This window comes from Coffea arabica, chromosome 1e, assembly GCF_036785885.1.
Source record: "Coffea arabica cultivar ET-39 chromosome 1e, Coffea Arabica ET-39 HiFi, whole genome shotgun sequence".
Lineage (NCBI taxonomy): Eukaryota > Viridiplantae > Streptophyta > Magnoliopsida > Gentianales > Rubiaceae > Coffea > Coffea arabica.
In genome coordinates this window covers 39,730,284-39,750,253 of record NC_092311.1, presented here as the reverse complement: position 1 = coordinate 39,750,253, position 19,970 = coordinate 39,730,284, and the positions used below count along the sequence as shown (strand labels likewise).

The following is a 19,970-nucleotide window of genomic DNA, read 5'->3' as shown; positions in this document are numbered from 1 at the left end:
ATAGTCCTGATAAAATTGTTTAATCCGAGTTGTTAGGCTGTCTTTTTCTAAAATATATGGATGATGCTATGTATAATCCATTTGATTTCCAATTTATACGTTTGTCTATGTCTATCTTCCTTTAATACGTTGGAAATGGTAGATCAAAGATTGAATTATGTGTTTTTGTTAATCCCATGACATCAAAGCTGCAAAAGGTCAAAGTTACAAAATAAAACTTTCTTTTATGCCTATGGCAATTTGTTTATTAGACCTTCAATTATTATATTAGATTGTCTCATGTTTATCCTACATGCCAAGTAAGACCAAAAGCTACTAGGTAACAACTAATTAACGACTAAAATAAACACTTGTGGAAGAAAATGCAAAATCCCAAGAAAGGGGTTAAAAAAAAAAAAGAAACCTAATGCTTGAAAAGTAATCTATTTTTTGGAATCTGCGAATCCCAATCAAACTTCCATTGTGAATTGTAACACTCACATGATATATGGAAAATAACAACATGACGGCCCGTAATTTGATGCTAAGTTACGGACAAATGCTGACCGTTCACTAGGCCTGTCAATCGAGCCTTATGAGCCGGACCTTTAAAAGTTCAAACTCAGTTTATTTAATTTATAATATTTTCGGATATCGAGTCATGAGTTTCGAGTTAATAAATGTAAAGATTATACACAAGTCCAAAAATACTCGAGTTTTGAATCTTATTTGGACTTAGATCAAACTCACTTATTACTCTTCAAATTTCTTAATACAATTGTTATAAGTTATAAAACTAATTTAACATTCATAGGACTACCAACATTAAAACTAAACATGAACAAATAATAGTTCTTAAAAAGTATATAAATCAAGAATTTTTTCAACAATATTTAGATCTAATTTGTTCAAAGTACATGAAAAATAATAATAAAATATGCGATCATAAACTAATATATTTTCTAAGGTTGGAACTTTTTCGTAACCTTGTGACTTGGATCTAAACATACTTGATGATTTATGTTTTTAGACCAAAAATAAATCAAACAATATTTTACCAATACAAAAATTTACTCAATCAACAAGTGCTTCAGGTGTTTGACAAACTCTCGCCTCTTGGGATGCTCTAGTATTCTTGTGACTTTATTTGAAGTGATTACCAATATAGGCCCGGGCATATAACACTTCAAGACTCTTCAGTGCCTAGAGCCTCTGTTTCTTGTGAAGAAAAGCTGAAGCCTGAAGTCGTGATGGTCGTTTTTTTTGTCGTGATAGTCCGTGATAGTCTTTTTTTTTTGTCGACAAAAAAAAAAAAGAAGTCGTGATAGTCCGTGAGGCTTTTTGGGTATATTTAGTTTTAGTTACTAAATATTATATATTTGAATATATAATTGATTCATTGTATATAACATCAAAATTTAAATTTTATAAAAATATAAATATTATAAATATTATCTATATATATGTAATTATAGGTCCAGACCTAATTAGTTTAAACATAATAAAATTCAAATTTGACTCATATTTAATTTAAACCTAATTTTTAGACCCATATTCAATTCATTTCACTGATAATTTAGACTCATCAGATCGAATGGGCAGACTTGAACTGACTCGACTCGATCCTATTGACAGTTCCCTGTTGAAGGGAAATAGGCTACCGGTCAAACCAGTCAAATTACAGTTATCCCACTCTTGTTCGCTCTCCCTGCAAAACCCATCACATCATCATCCTCATTCTTCAGCCACTGGTGGACTCCTTCTCTGCCACCCACCATGTAAGTACCAACCATCTCAACTCCAAAATTTTCCTAATAATTCAGCCCATCTATGAGCGGCCTCCAACAAACTGAAATTGACATGATATTTTATTTGAAACACCCAGTTTTTATTTGCATCTTTTGCTGTAAAAGAGGATGCAATGGTTATGAGAAATGGAGTAAAGGCTACTTGGAGCAATTGCCGCCGGTTTAGGAGAGATGTTGTAGGAAAGACTGGTTCCATATTTAAAAAAAAATGGTGGCTGAAAGCCTGAAATACCCAATGTGCCTTTTTCTCTTACCTGCAAATGCTTTGGCATTTTGTTTATAAAAGCAAAATTTACATCTTCAGTTTTGCCATAGTTGTTGTTGCTGCAGGTGGTGGACTTGACTGCTATCGCTGGACCCTTAAATTTTTTAGATGATGGAACCAATTAGTACATTAGTATCTCCCGCGAATTTGGCATGAATACATGATAGGTTTCTGAGTTCTAATCGAGGAGGTCATTGGTCAACGATGATCTATGGTCCACTTCAGTATTGTAACCGGGTAGCATTCTTTTATTTATTTTTTTTTTTTGGAGCAACCGGGTAGCACTCTTAGTACCGAGGCTTTAAGAGAGAGAGGGAGAAGAGTCGATTTTTTTTTTTTCGACACTGTAGGTATCCGGGGCCACCCGACTAATCGCACAGCGCTCAGGCAGAGCGGGCCTGACTGATGCCTAGGACGTAAACAACTGAATTGCGGACTGGAATCGAACTCAGATGGACTTGGAGTAAAGACCCCGCCTCCACCATCCGAACAACCCAGCACGGGCGAGAAGAGTCGATTGGGGTTGGGGAGAAAGGCACAAAGGAGAAGAGGAGATGTTGGATAGCCAACAACTGTGGAGTAGAGTAGAGTAGTTCGCTGCCAGGAGGGTTTTAAAACTGAATTCTTTGACCTACATTTTTGTCCAAAATTTTTTGAAAATTTCACCAACGGATGCAAAGGAGGCCTCGTTTGGTTCGGTGGCAGTTTAGTTCCCTTCGAATTTTTCATTAATCCCCTTGGTCCATTCCTTTCCTTTAGTATAGGCTGTGTAGCATAGGAGTAGGTCTAGAATAGAATTTTAGGAAAAAGTGATGTTTAATTGTAAATTAAAATATTAGAAGCACTCGTTTGATTCAGTGACGGTTCAGTCCCCTTCGAATTCTCCATTAACCCCCCTGGATCCACCCCTTCTCTTTAGTGTAGAATAAAAGTAGGTCTAAAATAGAATTCTAGGGAAAGGTGGTGTTTAGTTGTAAATTAAAATATTGGAAGCTGTTCTTTGTAATATTAAGGTTTAACAAAGCATCAGGCAATAGCAGGTGCGTGTAATTTACAAGATGACAGTGTCTATCATCTAACTAGTACTATATGTATATATAGTACTAACCTATCTATGCATACCACTCACATAATATATTACTAACCTATACATAGCATTATATATTCATATGCATACCTTATCTCTCGGTTCACTGGTCCAGATTCCAGAATTTCATAAACTAGTACATTTGCATTAGTCCTTAATCCAGCCTATTGCCAGTAGTTTTAGTTTAAGCAAATGATGATATTATCATAGCAAAAATTTTTATGTCACATTAAAATTGATAAGACTTCACCTCTCACCTCAATCTGGGATGGTATTTGATTTGACTTCGGAAGGGTAATTTTGGTGTATTATCAAAAAATTATTGTGCCATCAAAATATGGGATTTCGCAATAATATCAGCCATTACTCTAATCCCCTTTTTGAAATGAGGATCCATCAAAATATGAATTATCAAACAGCTTTTTCAAGATCAAACAGCTTATAAATTTTAGGTAGGATAGGGCAATGGAAGGCCAAGTTGAGACAAAGGGATTCCATAATTTTTCACCCAATGAATACACATGGAGCTGGTGTATTTCAGGAATGAAGACATGATTTATGATGCATGTTGATTGATGCATATTGTCCAAATCTCAGTTAGCCAGCATTCAAAGTAATTGTTTTGTCAAATTAGTAGATGGTGACTCTAGAAAATTTGATTGTTTAACCTGCGAGGAATTATCAATTTGAAGGAAGTTGGAAGACTGATTCAAATTCTTGTTTGCTTAGATCCACATGTATGAAGATACAAATCAAATTTTGACAAATTAATACATAGATATGATTGTTAAACTAAGCAGTAAACTTAAGACAAGGATATTAGATAGGTAATTCAGAATCTGTTTTGATACAATCCAGACGCAATTTTTAAATTTAATAGAAGCAAGCAGAGACTTTTTTTTTTCCCTCTTTTTCTTTAAGGAGGATAAATAGCGATTATCCACTAATCCTTTAATAATTCGAAGCCGTGATCTCTTGATTACAGATGAAGGTTCTTGCTAGCTAGATCACACTTAGTTGTCAGTGTATAACTAGTTGAAACCAAGCATTGTGTGGTTTAAAAACTGCACTAATTCTATTCCTGGAAAGGCTGACTAAGAAGCAGTGAAAATTCAACAGGTGAAAAGGGTAAGTCCATTTACCTCAAAAACCCAAACCACTCAAGGGGAAAAAAGGAAATGAAACCAGCTGTTAAAAGAATTGCAGATGTGACTTGAAATCTGCCAACTTTTTTTTATTAACCTTGTGTTGGTTCATTGGAGAATAAATTATGTTAGCTTGTTTAAAAGATGCTTATTAATTTGAGGTCCCTGCATGAAATAATAAACCATATTACTGTTATATTTTATCTCAGATAATTGTACATAGATGTACTAAACTCAGGGGATGAAAAAAATAGAAATTTATGCCAAGAAATTTATCTATTCCTTCAAATGCTTCCTGGAGATGAAGTGAATATGCCACAGGGATGCGCCCAGAAGCTGATTTTTATTTATAAATACATCCTGGAGTTGGAGACGTTAGACACTTCTGAACCATAATTCTGCTTAATCTGAAGCAGTAATTTGTTGCTAAAGAAGCTGAATGCACTCCGCATGCCCAATGAATTTACAGCCATTACTTGAACAAAGGAGAAAAGAGTCTCTCTAAAACCAGCTCAAAATCTAGTAAACCTTAAGAAAAACACTTTTGCTTAAAGGTGGGTGAAAATGAATTATTTTTCTTCAGAAGACAGTCATACATTGGTCTAAGTTTCAGCTTTACCCTCCTCTCATTCAATGCAATATCCAAGCCTAACTTTCACAAACACAGCAATTTTTGCAGCCACTACAAGATAATCCACTGAGTGACCATATATAGGAAACATCCTCTCATGTAATCCATAATTCTTGTTCAAATAACCAGAGTTACAGGTTCCTATCATAACAAAGTTTCACTTAAAAGTTCCAGTTAGGAGTATACTAATATTTACACATAATATATCTTAACCATGCTAAGTATATGGGCAGGGAAGCAAAGCATATTAACAAAAACTTTCAATTCTTAAACGCTCTCCCTGGAAAACCCACAAAGAAAGCGCCTATGCTAGAGAGAACTACAATTAACTTTTTAACATATTAAAATGAGCTTGTTCTTCGAAGCTGATATCTTGGTTCAGAAGAGGAATCTAGTGGCAGCATCTTTTCCAATTCCTGCACAAAAGGTACATTTAGCATGAGCTGACATCACCACAATAAGAACTGCTTGCACTACATCATTTTGAATATATGCAAATAAAAATCACAAACAAGGATCTGTCAAAAGAGACACTGAAAAGGTTCCACCAAACTTGCAAAAGAATTTGATATAAATTATATGCTCTATTATTAAAAAAATATGTACAGAAGATTACAGCCTTGACATCCTAGATGGTTTCCATTTTCCCTTTTTTGTCATCTCTTTGTTTTTAATCCATCAATCCTGAATTTATGATGTAATCTTGCACATCTACAGCAGTTATCAATCTGGTGAAGGTTCACCAGGCCTGTAAGGTATTAAATCTCATGCTGATTTTAGCCAAGCACTTCTAAAGTGCATGTACAAAACCACACCACCAACCCCCCCCCCCCCAGGGCCCTCTTTTCTGCCTCCCTTCCACAGACAAGAACATTAAAGGAAAACAGTTTCCATTTATACGCAAGAAGAAACCCATTCTCCTGAGCTGCCTTTAAGAGGTAATCTTTCATTATGGCCGTCTCAGATACAAAGTACCATATGCACGATAAGAGCACTAGCAATGTCATTTATTTGATCCTATCATTGTTATTTTACAAAGGACCAAATTGCGTCAAGTAATAAGCTGATGAACGCAGCATTCTTCAGTATTAACTTCATTGATCGCAATAAATGCTATGACTAGACCCAAGAAGAAGTTATATGTGGTAAACATGGCAATTAATGCAAGCAAAATTTAGTTTAGGGTTCCAATGAACTCTAATCACATCAATTTTCAAGCACATCCTGTATCTCTAAAGTCATTGGACAGTGACAGAGATCAATACAACCATGAGCAAACTAGAAGCAGTAAAGTGCATGGCTTTGTCAAACATGTAATTGGGGCATTAACTCGTTTTATTCATTCCAAATCCTGAGAAGAATTGTGGGGAAAAAATAAAAGGATTCATGTATATGGTAAACGCCACACTAAGATAACAGGCTAGAACTCAATTCAAGTTTTAAAATTTGAGGCTATCTCTAATTTGACTTGACCTACTTAACAAACAAAGCTCAAAAAGCTATAGCTCAGGTTCAACACGACTCCTCTGCAGTGACCAAACACATGATACTCAGGTAAGCATATGCAGATGGGTCAAGTACCTCTCTTGGAATGTCAACCTGAAAAGGATTCCTGGGTCACGTTTTTAATACTACCATGGTTCCTAATACTTGGCTAAGTTGCAGATGGGTCATATGAAGCATACTTTCTTCACACTAAGTGCAAAATTATCCTTCATATGTCACTCGATCGATCTATCTATTTTGAAGTTAAAATATGCACAATTTCTGATCAGAAAAGCATGAGACAGACAAAAGCACCCATGACTTCATCCCAGTTCATCGTGGATCCAACTCCAGAGAAAGCAATATAAGAAAAGTTTTCATCCCAAATTGTACGTAGGCACTTAAGCTGAATTATAAACCACTAGTCTAGATCATTTCTTCCTGATACTCTTATTCTCCATTAAATTTGCAAATTATTTGCTTGGCCATGGCTCCTATACCATCCGGTCATGACTCATGCCTCAAAACCCAAGAGATGAATCCTTTGAGCTGTTTGAGCTTGAATAAACTTTACATGGAATGATTACTGTTCATAACATATTCCTTCTAAGTGAATATCCATAATCTAAAAGAACAAATGACATCTCCCAACTTCAAATTACTAAAGACTTGAAGACTTGCAACATTCCTACCACAACTCAAGTAAATATAGGATCCGATAGAAAGCTTAAAGCTCTAGCTTCAACAGAACCTTTCTCCGCTGAAAATCATAGTGCTTTAGAGACAGATATAGTAACCATTTACTTCTAAAATTGCTTAAAACTCCATTAACTTCCATAGCCAGCTATATATCCTTCTTTTACATTCAAACAATAACCATTACATAATGAGCTAAAGTCCAAAATGTAGCAAAACATCTCATGAATTGTTCAATCAAGGAAAAACCCAACATGGTCACACCCAGAAATCATGATGTTCTATGCCTGTTTGGCTCACGAATTTTTTGCCTAGTCTTTCTACTATGAGTTTTTTAACAACTTTAGCTACAATAACCTCAAAAAAGTTCTCAAAGATTTTAAAATATACACCTCAACATATCCAAAAAACGCACAAAAAATTTCCCTTCTTTCCTTTCTTTTTCTTCCCCCCACAACTTCAACCCACCACCATCTCCGCCGCCAGCCAGCGCCGCCCGACGCCAATGCCAGCGTCTCCCTTTTTCTTTCTTTTTTCGCCCTCTCCTCCTCCCTTCCTTGTCCTCCTCCCTCTCCTCCTTCCCCTCCTCCTTCTCCTCCCCCTCTCCCTTCCCCCGGCCCCCCTCCCCCGCCCCCCCCTCTGATCGCGCGGAGTGGGGGGGGGAGGAGGAGAAGGGAGGGAGGAAGAAGGAGAAGGAAGGCAGGAGGAGAGAGGGCGAAAAAAAGGGGGTGAGGTGGTGCCAGTTGCCGGCAGCCGGTGGTGGGAGGAAGGGAGGAGGAAGGGAGGAAGAAGAAGAAAGGGAAAAGAAAATGAAAAAGAAAGAAAAAGAAAAAGAAAATGAAAAGAAAAAGGGAAAAAGAAGAAAAAAGAGATTTTTTCTCCAAACCCTCAAATCTACTAAAGTTTTTCTACAAGTTCTATAGTAAGCTATAGTAAAGTCTTATACAAACACCCAAAAAACTCACCATCCAAATGGGACAGCTACTTCATTACACACACGTGCCGCGATACTATTTAAAATCACAGACCATAAGGCCCTTCTTGGGCTTAATAGGAAAGAACCAAAGTGAAGCGAACACATAATTGAAGCCAATGCATTGTTCTGTATATGGTATTATTTTCATGTAGAGATATGCTTAAGCAATGATAACATACATAAATATTAATAAATAACAATTGATGTGTATATGATATATTATGCAGTAGCATAGAGGTAATAATAGCATCAAAGACTAGAAGTACAAACTAAAACCCCATAACAAACAACATAGGCAGGATTAAAGAAAGATATAGTCAAAACAGTGGAAGCAGATAACTAAATCTCAAGGTTGAAGCGCTTAAAGCAATTCAAAATGAATGCCTATTCAACTCTTAATGATCTTAATCAATCAAGTTGATAAAAATGGACGGTTTACACTACTTATTATCCATTATCCTATGCTTTTGACCCCATAAAGTAATTATGCACTTCACTAGTCAATTGTCAAGAGAAGACAAAAAGAGCAAAAATAGCTTAAAGAAAAGAGATGCCAACACAGGAAAAAAAAATTCAAGAAGTGTGCTTTTTTCTTTTAAATGCGCTTCATGTGCTTTGTCAAGGTTGCATCATTTTTTTTTTCATTGTCACTTAGATGTGCACTTTTATCTTCTATGTTTTCCATACTGTAAGAATTTCAGTCTCTGACTCAGCAATAACTGTGTGTTGCTGCAATTTAATCATTTCACCACTTCAAAAGGTTAGTTCCTTGTCCATCCTCTGGAAGCCTGGAATTGCAACATTGCAAATACTCATCCATTTTCAGAAACTAGAACCATTGGTTGGCAAAAAGTTGACAGGACAATGCCATCGCTTGTCATTTGCTACTATGCCTCTCTATTTTATTCAGCAAACATTTTGAACCAGTTATCTTTCTAGAAATTCTGTTGGATGCAAGTGGATACATTGATTGAAGACGTAAATCATTCTAAGAACTAAAAGAGGCATCTGAGAATTTCCAGTATAGGAGTCCTCAAAAATATTACATTTCATGTATGGAAAACATTAAATGCCTCGATCAGAAGGAAGCGCAAAATCAATTTTAGACCCAAACTATTGATGTCTATGTGAGGTCTAAGCATGAAAAAGTTAAAAACAATTCTTTCTGTCTGAATTAACTGTATAGAAAATCGAGCACTTAAAACTGCTGATGTGTACCTGAGGTCTGAGCATGAAAGAGTTAAAAACAATTCTTTCTGTCTGAATTAACTGAACTATAGAAAATCGAGCACTTGTTCTCCCCCATTCCCATAATTCTATTCACAAATTAAAATACGGGAGTAGGTTGTATCAAGTATATGATACTCAGTTGTTCCATGATCATAACACTTTGGAATTGTTAGATATCCTATTTAGTTCATAGTAATGCTTGTATATTGAAGACATAAGCAATATAACTCGATCATATGCTCACATTTGCATTCAACAAGTTGCACATGGAGTTTGGGGAGGCCACTGTTGACCCAACCTAAAAAGTAATGTACAAGCTGATAAATAGTTACAAACATTTGGCAGTTGTACTGCTTTAAAAGAGATCCAAAATAAGTCAATCAAGTTTTCCAGAAGACTTTAATAGAGTGATCAACCAACTTCATGATTGGATGTACCTTCCCAAGGTATGGATTGCAGTGTTGTACCAGTTACTGAAATTAGACCTCTCTAGTTGAAGTTATCTCTCATCAAGTTTATGGTTCTCAGATGTCTCATCAACTAGTTACCACAAGATTGGAAGCTCAACAGAATGAAAAATTAGGGTGAGGAAAAATGGCAGCGGTAAGCGACTCGCAGGCTAGGAGGAGTAAGCTCCTATGGAGTAAAGACATAGGGGTCAATGGCAGGCTTAGTCCTACTGTTTGAATCAGGGGTGCACACGTTTTAGTATAAAGGCTCTAATGCAAACCAAAAGCAAAGGTAATTGTATTCTCGGTACCAAACAAGCTTAAAGGAGAGCCTTGTCCTTTTCAGAGCTACTAGGATGTAGGACCAGATCAAGATATCATTTCCTAGGTATGCTACTAGAGCACTTGAAGAGGATGGGGCTGATTCAGAACTACACCCATTATATTAACAAAGGGTAAAGAGGCGAAGAACATCTTCCAGACTTTGTTCAGCCTGTGGACTTCGTCACCAAGTCATGACAGCAGATATTTGCTGACTTCTACAAGGGTTGCAGTCTGATTTGGCAGGAGTTTGAGAAAGTTGCTAAATGTCTTCACTGGATTGGCCCGCCTAGGCAAGCTTGGGGTCCAAAAGAAGGAACAAAGCCCAACCTCCAATTCATGGAATAAGTAAAATAACGTTAAAAGTTGAGGTGCTTCACTTCTGCCTTTGAGCTCCCACTTATCCTACACCTCCCAAGTCATTTCACATTAGTCAAGCTAGAGTCAAGCTCAACATCCTCTCGCACTGATTCTGCCAAGCCCATTCCCTTGGCTGTGGTTTAGCTGGATAGTAGACAGGGACAGTGGGAATATTGTTATTCCATTCATGTGCATCACTAATTACTGATGTTAGCCATACATGAAAAGTTCAGCATTTGTTGGGGCCTTAAAGCTGTTTTAACATTAACAAAGTGGGCCGGAGACTTCTCAATATGCACCAGTGCCAGACAGATATTACCTTCCAATGCATGCAGTTCACCAAAACAAGCTAACTCCACAGAACCTCTACATAGAGGTTTCTCCAGAAGAAAAGATGCAGGAAATAAATGACTGCTAAAAAAGTAGCAACAGCAGCTCAATAGCCATAATAAATTTGAGGACAACGGCAATAAAACCAGACAGACCAGGTGAAGTCATATCAACACAATACTAACATGTTTAACCATTCTCAGAATGACTCGTGTGAATGTCATACAGAATAAAGTTGCAATGTCAGACAACATTCCATACTTAAGTAACCAAGGCTAAAATAACATCAACAAGCAAATATGACCTATCGACTAAGGCAAGCGTCACGAAATTAATTTGAGCAAGGTCAACAAATTTGTCCTTTATATCTGACTAAAGCCTTTCCTGGTCAGGTCTAGAATTTTTTCATAAAGAAACATCTTTGAAAGCAAATGTTGCATCTAAAACATAAGCAGCCTGAATAATAATAAACTAAATAGCATCGGTTAGTTTTATAGCAAAAAGTTTTTAATAGTTGAAAGTGACAAAGACATGGGGCAAATCAAATTAGTAAATAAAGGACAGCGGGAAACATATGACACCACGTCCTTTTTCTTCCTGTAAAGCATCAGACTAAAGATTCCTGTACCTGAATATAAGGGCAAGAAAGATACTTTTATTTGGGAATGAGGTATAACATAACGTGGAACATTTGAAAATACTAAATTTAGCAAGGATTAATACACTATCAAGATAAAGTTAGAAATCTATCCTGAATAGGAGATTCTAAACTCTACAAATACCATACAGCATGTCTTTATTGTCAGAAAGGATAAGCATTAGCAGAGAATGAATGCACAAGTATTCTCAACATGCTTAGGTAAGAAATTAGCAGAATACAAGGTATTTCCCTGACATTGATGCAGTACAGTATACTACTCCAACTATTATACTTGAAACTAAGAAAAGTCTCACAATTAAAGAGTCCACCCTACTTTCTAATCAAAACCTTCTCAAAGAAAACAAGATTCTACTCAAACGAAAAGTGTTAGCCAGGATCACAGATTTGTAACTAATAATGAAATTAGACTACAAGAACTTTGCACAAATAAGTAAATAGTGTAGTTCAACTGTCATCCCTGCTAACTCAAAAACAATGAAATGGTTCATCCTTAGCAGGCATTGCCTGACAAAAGTAGTAATAAGGAATAACTATCATCACCTACTCCTAAAGCCAATGCCAATATAAATCTATGGGACAATTCTTTTACATAATTTTCAGGATTGTTCCAATCAGATTCTGAACACTGATCTCAAGTCATGTTCAGAAACCATCTTTTACATAATTCTCAAGATTGTTCAAATCAGATGCTCAATAGTTACCTCAAGTCATGATCAGATACTGCCTCCAACATTTTCAACTAAATTCAAGATAGAAGTACAACAAGAACAGATAGGTGATGCAAAAGAACAGAGGTCAAAGGTTTTACCTTCTCTTTCTTCAGCTTTATATTTTCCTCTTCAAGACGTGAAACCTTAGTCACCAGCTCATTGTGGTATGCCTGTAAATGACCAAAAAATCCTCTAGGATCAATCCATCTTATAAGGCCAAAAAAAGGCTGAATGGAAAACCTAGCAGAAAATGGCAAACCAAAGCAGCAGCCTTGCCTGTTTTCTTGCTCGCGAGCGTGCAGCAGATTCCCTATTCTTGATTTTTCTTCTTAGCCTCCGTTCAATTGTTTTCTCTACATCTGCAGAATTCCTCTTCCTTCCAGGCAAAGGGCTGTCTGATAGAGCATCAAGTGAAACAGTTGGTGACAAACCAATTTGTGGAGTAAAATTCTGTGCAGTCAACGAGCTATCCAACACCATTTCAGGTGCTAAAGAAGCATCAGCGACAAAAAGCCCTGCTTTTACCAAGAAATCCTCCAAAGTCGTTTCCCCAAGAGTTGACTGACTATCAATATCCTCAAGGCTCTTCATCTTCTGGCCTAACTGGATAGCTCTCCACACCTCATCAACTGTCTTCCCGCTAAAAGCCCTGGCTAGGGTGAGGCTAGCCTGTCGCTGAAGAGCAGCTGCTGGCGAGGAATTACTGATGTCCAACCCAGTATTTGCCTCTGCAGTGCACACATTTTTAAGCAATTCATCAAGGTTCATGCTACCAAGTGGTTTACCTAAGTTACCCAATTGATTCTCTACTTCATCAAGTGTCAAACTAAACCAAGAATTCTGCCTGGCCAATGGTGGTTGTAAGTGTGATTGTTGCCCGCTTCCATGAGAACCCATTGTCTGAAACCCCATCCACCAACACTTCCAACCTCAACAACCAACAAAGAACCTACTCTGAACAACATAACTTCCATCATCAAGACAAAAAGCAAAGTGAAAACAAAAATGGCCGTTTCCACATCAAAGCATAAAAACCTAAAATTGATGTCAAAAAGTTGCAGTTTTTACACATATATAGATATAATTGGAAAAAAGGTCAGCTCTGGAATCTCCAATTAGACTCCCCAAATTGCACACAAATGCTCCTATTGAACATAGACATCACATATGAAGGAAAAGATTTTTAAATCCCAGTTCAAGAAAATAAATATCACACTGAAATTCTCTTTCTCATAATCGCTTTGAATTAGAATCAAAGGGAAGTAAAAACACGAGGAACCAACAAATACATATGCAAGAAAAGGAAGGGAAGAAAAAAAAGAGAGAAAACTAGAACAATAATTTGCAGCAGCATTAGCAAAAAGGAAAGAATAACAGTAAAATTATGAAATATTGGACAAACAGTAAAATTATTACCTGGCAGCAGCAGAGGATCTTCTGATCTGAATTTCACAGAGAGAGTGTGTGAGTGGAGAGTTGCAAAAAGAGCCTTTTGTCCTCCGTATGTGGATCCACGTACGAGGTGAGAAATGGACCAAAATTCTCTCTTGTACCTATTAGTTTTTAGTATTTTTATAGATTCTCTAGACAAAGGATTAATCACAAAAACTCCCCCAAGTCATTTTCGCATTTTATCCCCTAAACTGTTAGTGAACTGTTTTTAGTATTTTTATAAAAACAGTTTTTAGTATTTTTATAAATTCTCTTGACAAAGGATTAATCACAAAAACTGCCCGAAGTCATTTTTGCATTTTATCCCCTAAATTATTAATCAATTCTAATGTTGTGCAATAGTAATGTCAAAAAGATATTTATACTCAAAGAGTTAAGTACACTAAATCCCTTTAATATATAACTTGCGTTTTATCCTCTAACATTATTTTTTTTCTCAATTTGTTTATTTGTTATTAAAATCGTTACTGAAATCCAATATTTGATAACACCCAACACAAATAATGTCTAAAAAGTTAATATTTCTTATTACATAATAATGAAAAATAATATTTGTATAGATATGGTCCTAGTTAAATTTCATTCCATAATTACAATTTTTTTTATTAAGGGGAATATCTTGCTAATTTGACATAATAGTGGGAAAATTGTTATTGAAAAATTAGAATGTGAAATATATTTAAAAGTCCAAAAATGGGCGGGATATTGTCAATTTCTCATTGCAAATGTGCATATCTATGACGGCCCCACCTTCCTTTAAGACGAACCAAAGGGTTCGGCGGACCGCCTGCCCAACTCTCGCCAGGACTCACTCACTCACTCATAGTTCAAGCCAAATAACGTACATCCATAGAAAATGAATAACACATCCACTTCAATTTAATATATACATTGATACTCAAATCCAGACACAAAGTTTCTATAAACCAAAAAAAAACTTCAAAGTGTTTACATTTCGAGTACAATCAACCCTAGTCGGGTACTAGCGTGAGTATAATTACAAAATTCAAAACAATTAGACTACGCTAGTCTGTGCAAGTCACAAGCCTCGCTCGTACCCCCTGTAAGGAAAACAAATGACGTGGAATGAGTTAAAAACCCAGTGAGCTTCCAAATAGCAATTTGGTCATCAAATAAAATAAAAATAGCATATAGTGAAATAGCGAGCATACCAAGTTTATGAAAGTGAGCAATAACACGTCAAATAGCAAATGTCAAAATGAGTTTGTTTTCCAAAACAACAATAGCACTTCGAATAACCATCAAAGTATAAGGATACAGATGGCTCTCAGGAGCCAAATTTCCATTGCATCATCAGGAGTTTGATCACGTAATAGTTGACACTCCGTCAACTTTCAAGTAAAGAAACCAATCCAGTAGAGCACCACGTACACTACTCTCCGTCTACCATTCAAACCCCCTACTGGGCCCAAAATCCTCAATAAACATTAGTGGTAATACTCGAGTATACCGATTAATCGAGAAGATATCACTCCACTCGACAAAACAAAAGACCCAGGGTTTGTTATCCAATCGACCAAGCCCTTGCCGGCTCGACTCGAGTAACTTGCCACAGGGTTTCTGGAATTCCAAGAAGTGCGCACCATATACACAAATATATCACATCCATTGCAACAATAAACAAGTGTATCTCATATTAGGGCAAGTGCGATAAAGTACACTCTTGCCCTAATAAACAAATGACATATCATTAAATCACATTGGTCAAGTATTGAAAACAAGTATCCAATTCAATCAGGTATTTGGAAGCACTCACCAAAATGAAGTGTCCCTAGTGATCACGTCTGGATTATACTCCGGTTTTGGAGTCCAAATCTGCGATAAAACTCTTGTTTAAGAACTTTGAAAAATGCCTAAGATTCGAAACGTAAACGTTTCGTTCAATAAGAATCAAGTAATTAACATTCATTTGGAGAATATTCGTGAAACACTTGCTCGCTTTTCAAACTATGAAAGTTTGTAACATTTATATTTGGAAATATCATTTGAGTCGAAAGTACGAGGAAAACATATTCCTAGTAGTCATGATTTCATTTCCCAAGGGTACACGTTCGGCCAAGTGCTAACTTATATAACTTGATAACGAAAACGCGAATATCCTATATGGGTCAAGTGATAATCACTCTCAAGCCTTACGCAAGTCGCAAGTATCTACCTAATCCTCAAGCGTAAATTTGGGCAGCACGCCCTTTGAATTTACCTATTTTCCAGCCATTTATGGTTTCATTCTTTTCCTCAATCAATCCCAAAGTTACACACAAAATAATCTCATTTCAATAGCCGTTCAATAGGCTCAAGGTCATGCAAGTACAAAATCAAGCTAACGACATGTGCGGAAATGAAGTTTAGCAAAAGACAGATTTGATGTTATTTTACGTAACGGACACAACTGAAACTACGCTTATCGGATTGAGGTGTAATTTATACCATTTCGAAGCTAAGGCAGAGAGCTACAACTTTGATGAAAATCACCTAGTCCAGTTCATAGTGTATCTAGGTCAAAATTTCGAATTACTAAACCAGAAGCGCACAAACAGGTCAGTTAACTGCGCTATATTTAAACAACAATAACTCAGGCTACCGAAATCCAAACGAGATGATTCTAAGGGCGTTGGAAAGCTAAGATATAGTACTACAACTTTCGTGTTTTGGCTAAATGCTAATTCAGTACACATCAGGGTGAACAGACACGGTTAGTATTGTGAAATATCAAAATTGTCCATTGGACTAAACCTATGAGAGTCAGGGGTATTTTTATCTTTTCACAGGATACGTTACTCCGATTGGGCTGAAATTTTGTAGGAAATTATAAAACATTATTCTCTACAACTTTCATATTTTATGCTAAGCCTAATTCGGCTTCTAACATAATGAACTGGAATCGGGCAGAACTGAAGCTACAATTTCCAGAAATCTGGAATTTTGTTATATTCAAGCTATAATTCACATTTTTACCTTAAAACTACCACTACTTTCTCCTTTACAAGATTATATACCATATATATACATCATATAACACCTAACCCACAAGAAATATAAGTGAATCAATCAAAACCCTAACTCAAAATTCATCACTCCAATCATCAAAACCATTTGAAACAAGTATCACAAGCACAATTCTAACATTAATACCCAACTTGATCATGATTAATGGAGAAAGAAAGGTTGATCAGCCATTATATCTCAAGACAAGAGCTTGCAAGAAGGATCCTCCACTTCTCCTTGAAATTTTTTTGGTTCCTCAAGCTCCCCAAGCTTCCAAACTAGTGATTAATCGGTTTAGTTTTTCTTGTTTGCACTCAAAAGGTTGGATTCAAGGTTGAAAATTGAAAACTCTCTTCACTCTTTTGCCTCTTCTTGCTCTCGGCCAAAATAGAAAAAAAAAATGGTGAAGAATGAACTCAAATGAAAGATAAGAAGGTAAGACATTGGTTTGGTCAAGGAACCATAGGTGGCTAACACTTGTCACCACCAAAACCATCTAAAATTTTGTTTTCTTTTCCTTGCATTTTGGGTCAAATATTTCGGCTATAAGGGCTGAGGATGAGGGAGATATTTTGCAACAATATCAAGGATATGTGGTGGTAGGGAAGTGGTAGGGAAGTGGTAGTCAAGTGGTGTGTTCAATCGGTAGTGATCGATACCCGTCGGTTTGAGCCGATTTTTCTTAAATCGCGTATACTAGGGTTTTTAACTTATAATCACTAACTTATTATTATCACTTCTAATCATATAATATTTTCTCATCCAAAAGTCACTCTTACCTACTAAATTTGATCCTCACTCCGTACCAAATAATCACACTACGAAAAAACATGAAAATCCTAATTCGCTCTAACTTGAAAACAGACAACGGAAACCCTTACTTCTATATTCATTTACACTTATGGTGGGGTGATTGGGTAGTAGGGTCATTATAAAGTAATAATTTCCAAATAAAAGGGTATTTTTAAGAAAAATATAAAGAATTTTACGGGTCCTCACACTCTCTCCCCCTTAAAAGAATTTCGTCCTCGAAATTCATACATGCAATCCAAAATAACGTAAGGTATTTTTCTTATATATCCGTTTCTAACTCTCAGGTCTCACTGTAGCCAAAACTTAGTTAAACAATAGAAATCACGAATCGTACCTTCTACTATCTCCGATGGTTTAGGTAATGTCTGTTGGTCCAAGGCGTACACTCGAGGTGGCACTCTTGGCTTAGTCCCTCCTACATTTGCTGGTTCAGGGTTTAGGTGTGATCTACGGGGACAAGTTGCAATCTGGTGCTCGGTACCCACACCATAAATATTTTCCTGCCTTTCGCCAACAATCATTCTCCGTGTGATTGGCCTTCCCACAGTACCCACAAGATACTCGAGGGGCTGAGGTCTGACCTCCTTGTGAGGCACCTCTTGCTTGCTCCTTGCCACGCGAGGCTCCTCTTGGAGTAATTGTGAGAACTCGAAAAACTATTATTTTTAAATCCCTATTTTTGGTTAAATTAATTATTTATTTAGATTTTTGCCACGAATAATATTTTCTAGCCTTATTAGGCCTAAGTACATGGTATTATAGCTCCGTTATATTTTTAAAGTGCCTCGTTTCAAAAATTATTTTCTTAGAAGCTTGTTTAGTGAAAAGTGAAAACGCGTTTGGAAAATTTTAACCGATGGAGAGTACAATAAGTTTGAAAAATTGGAAACTTGTACAATGGTCCTAAAATTAGGTATTTTAATGTTTAAATACTCAAGCGATAGTTATTAGTATTATCGCTATAAGAATTTCTCGGAAGTTTCGCGTTATCGCGCTCAAATTGGAGATAAGCGTTTTCACACGCGCAATTTTAATTGAGGGACTTTAGACCCTTATTTTGGCACAATTAAGAGTGAATAATATTTGTATGAATATAAGTGTACTAGAGGTTTAGTGCACTAGTGAAACAAACGCGAGAGGAATAGAGCACGAAACGCGCGTGAGTGCGCGCGTGTAGAAGAGTTGACTTTTGCATCAACATGGGCTACACGTTTGAAGCTTCTCAAGGAAGCTGAAAATTGATCAAATTTCCCTCTCTCTTCCCTCTCATGTCAGCCGGCCAAGGAGAGCAACAAGAGCACCAAGTTCTTTCAAAACTCTCTTCACCAAAATCATCATCAAACTTCACTCAAATCCTACCAAATTTTCACAGCACTTAGCTCTACACTTAAGGATCATTTTGAGCTGCAAAGGGGAGCTGAAAATCACGGTTTTGCTGGAGTAAAGGGGGCTGAAATTCTGCTTGAACATCAAACCCAAGTAAGTGATGATCCACTCTTGAAAACTTGAAGTTTGGAAGTTGTTTTACACTTATGAGCTTAGTTATTCATGTGGGTGGCTTGTTATTGTTGGAAAATTGTGAAGGTGGGTTCTATGAATTCCCACTCTTGGATGATGGCTGATGTGATGATTGATGATAGATTTAATGTTGGTTTAGTACTCAAAATGGTAGATTAATGTTGCATAACTACAGGAAACTTCAAGGGGTGCATGGAGTAAAAAGTTCCGATTCTGCCCCTATTTTGAACGTACCTATTTCTGCGGAATTTTGAGGGTTTAATAGATTGTATATGATGTTTATATGTTGTATAGATGGTGTACAAAATTTCATTGAAAAATATTGAGGTTTGGTTGGTCAAATGAATTATTTTCGTAAAGGTAGCAGACCTGGAAACTGTTCCCGTAATGCTCAGACCAGCTTTCTTGTTTCGTCCATAACTCTGTGCTTCGATGTCAAAATTGAGTGCCGTTAGCGGCATTTGAAACTAGACATTCCCACCTTTCCAACGGTATAAAATGTATGTTCTAATTCCATGTATGTGAGCCGAACCAACCATTTAAAGTCGGCTGTTCTATTTCTCTATTTTCCTGGAACGAAATGCTGAGGCTGCAACTTATGGCTCGAATTCGAGCTAGTTGTGTACCGAATTTCAAAATAATTTCTTCTGTGAAATTATATCTCTATGAATGTATTTTCCAACGCCATAAACTATACTCAATTCTGAGTTAAGTTGAGTGATTTGTGATCAAAATACGGAACCTGCCCTACTCTTGAAAACCCTAACTTTTGGACAGATTTGATGCAAGGCTTGGTGTAGACTTGCTAATTGAATTTTTTTAGTGTTAAACACTTACCAAATGTACCATGAATGTTCCTTAGGCTTTGGCTACACTAATGAACTATGTTTGGATGATTTTTCTTGACCAAATATTTGGAATGGAAAATCAAAAAGCTCAAGGCAGTTCTGCCTTAGGATTTTCGAAACTTTGGGTGTTTGGTTGACTACCTTCCCGAAGGTATTTTTCCATGAAAGTTGATAGAGAAATGCCCTTTATATAGGAGTAT

The 19,970-nt window shown here is 36.6% G+C and overlaps 1 protein-coding gene across 1 annotated transcript; it reads right to left on the bottom strand.

The window, feature by feature from the left end:
• Positions 1-5,106: 5,106 nt before the first annotated feature.
• On the bottom strand, positions 5,107-13,688 carry LOC113703782 (ABSCISIC ACID-INSENSITIVE 5-like protein 2). The gene is made up of 4 exons (XM_027225275.2): positions 13,550-13,688; positions 12,410-13,087; positions 12,232-12,303; positions 5,107-5,331 (listed from the first exon to the last, which is right to left on the bottom strand). Exons 2-4 carry the CDS (start codon positions 13,043-13,045, stop codon positions 5,257-5,259), a joined length of 783 nt encoding a protein of 260 aa, XP_027081076.1. The 5' UTR covers positions 13,046-13,087; positions 13,550-13,688; the 3' UTR covers positions 5,107-5,256.
• Between the last annotated feature and the right edge of the window lie 6,282 nt (positions 13,689-19,970).

Excerpts from the sequence above, each read along its gene's own strand:
- LOC113703782 (XM_027225275.2), bottom strand. The coding sequence starts at position 13,045 with ATGGGGTTTCAGACAATGGGTTCTCATGGAAGCGGGCAACAATCACAC. Across the intron at positions 12,304-12,409 it reads GCTCGCGAGCAAGAAAACAG|GCATACCACAATGAGCTGGT; the intron begins GCAAGGCTGCTG and ends GGTCATTTACAG. Across the intron at positions 5,332-12,231 it reads TAAAGCTGAAGAAAGAGAAG|GAATTGGAAAAGATGCTGCC; the intron begins GTAAAACCTTTG and ends CCTTTTGTGCAG.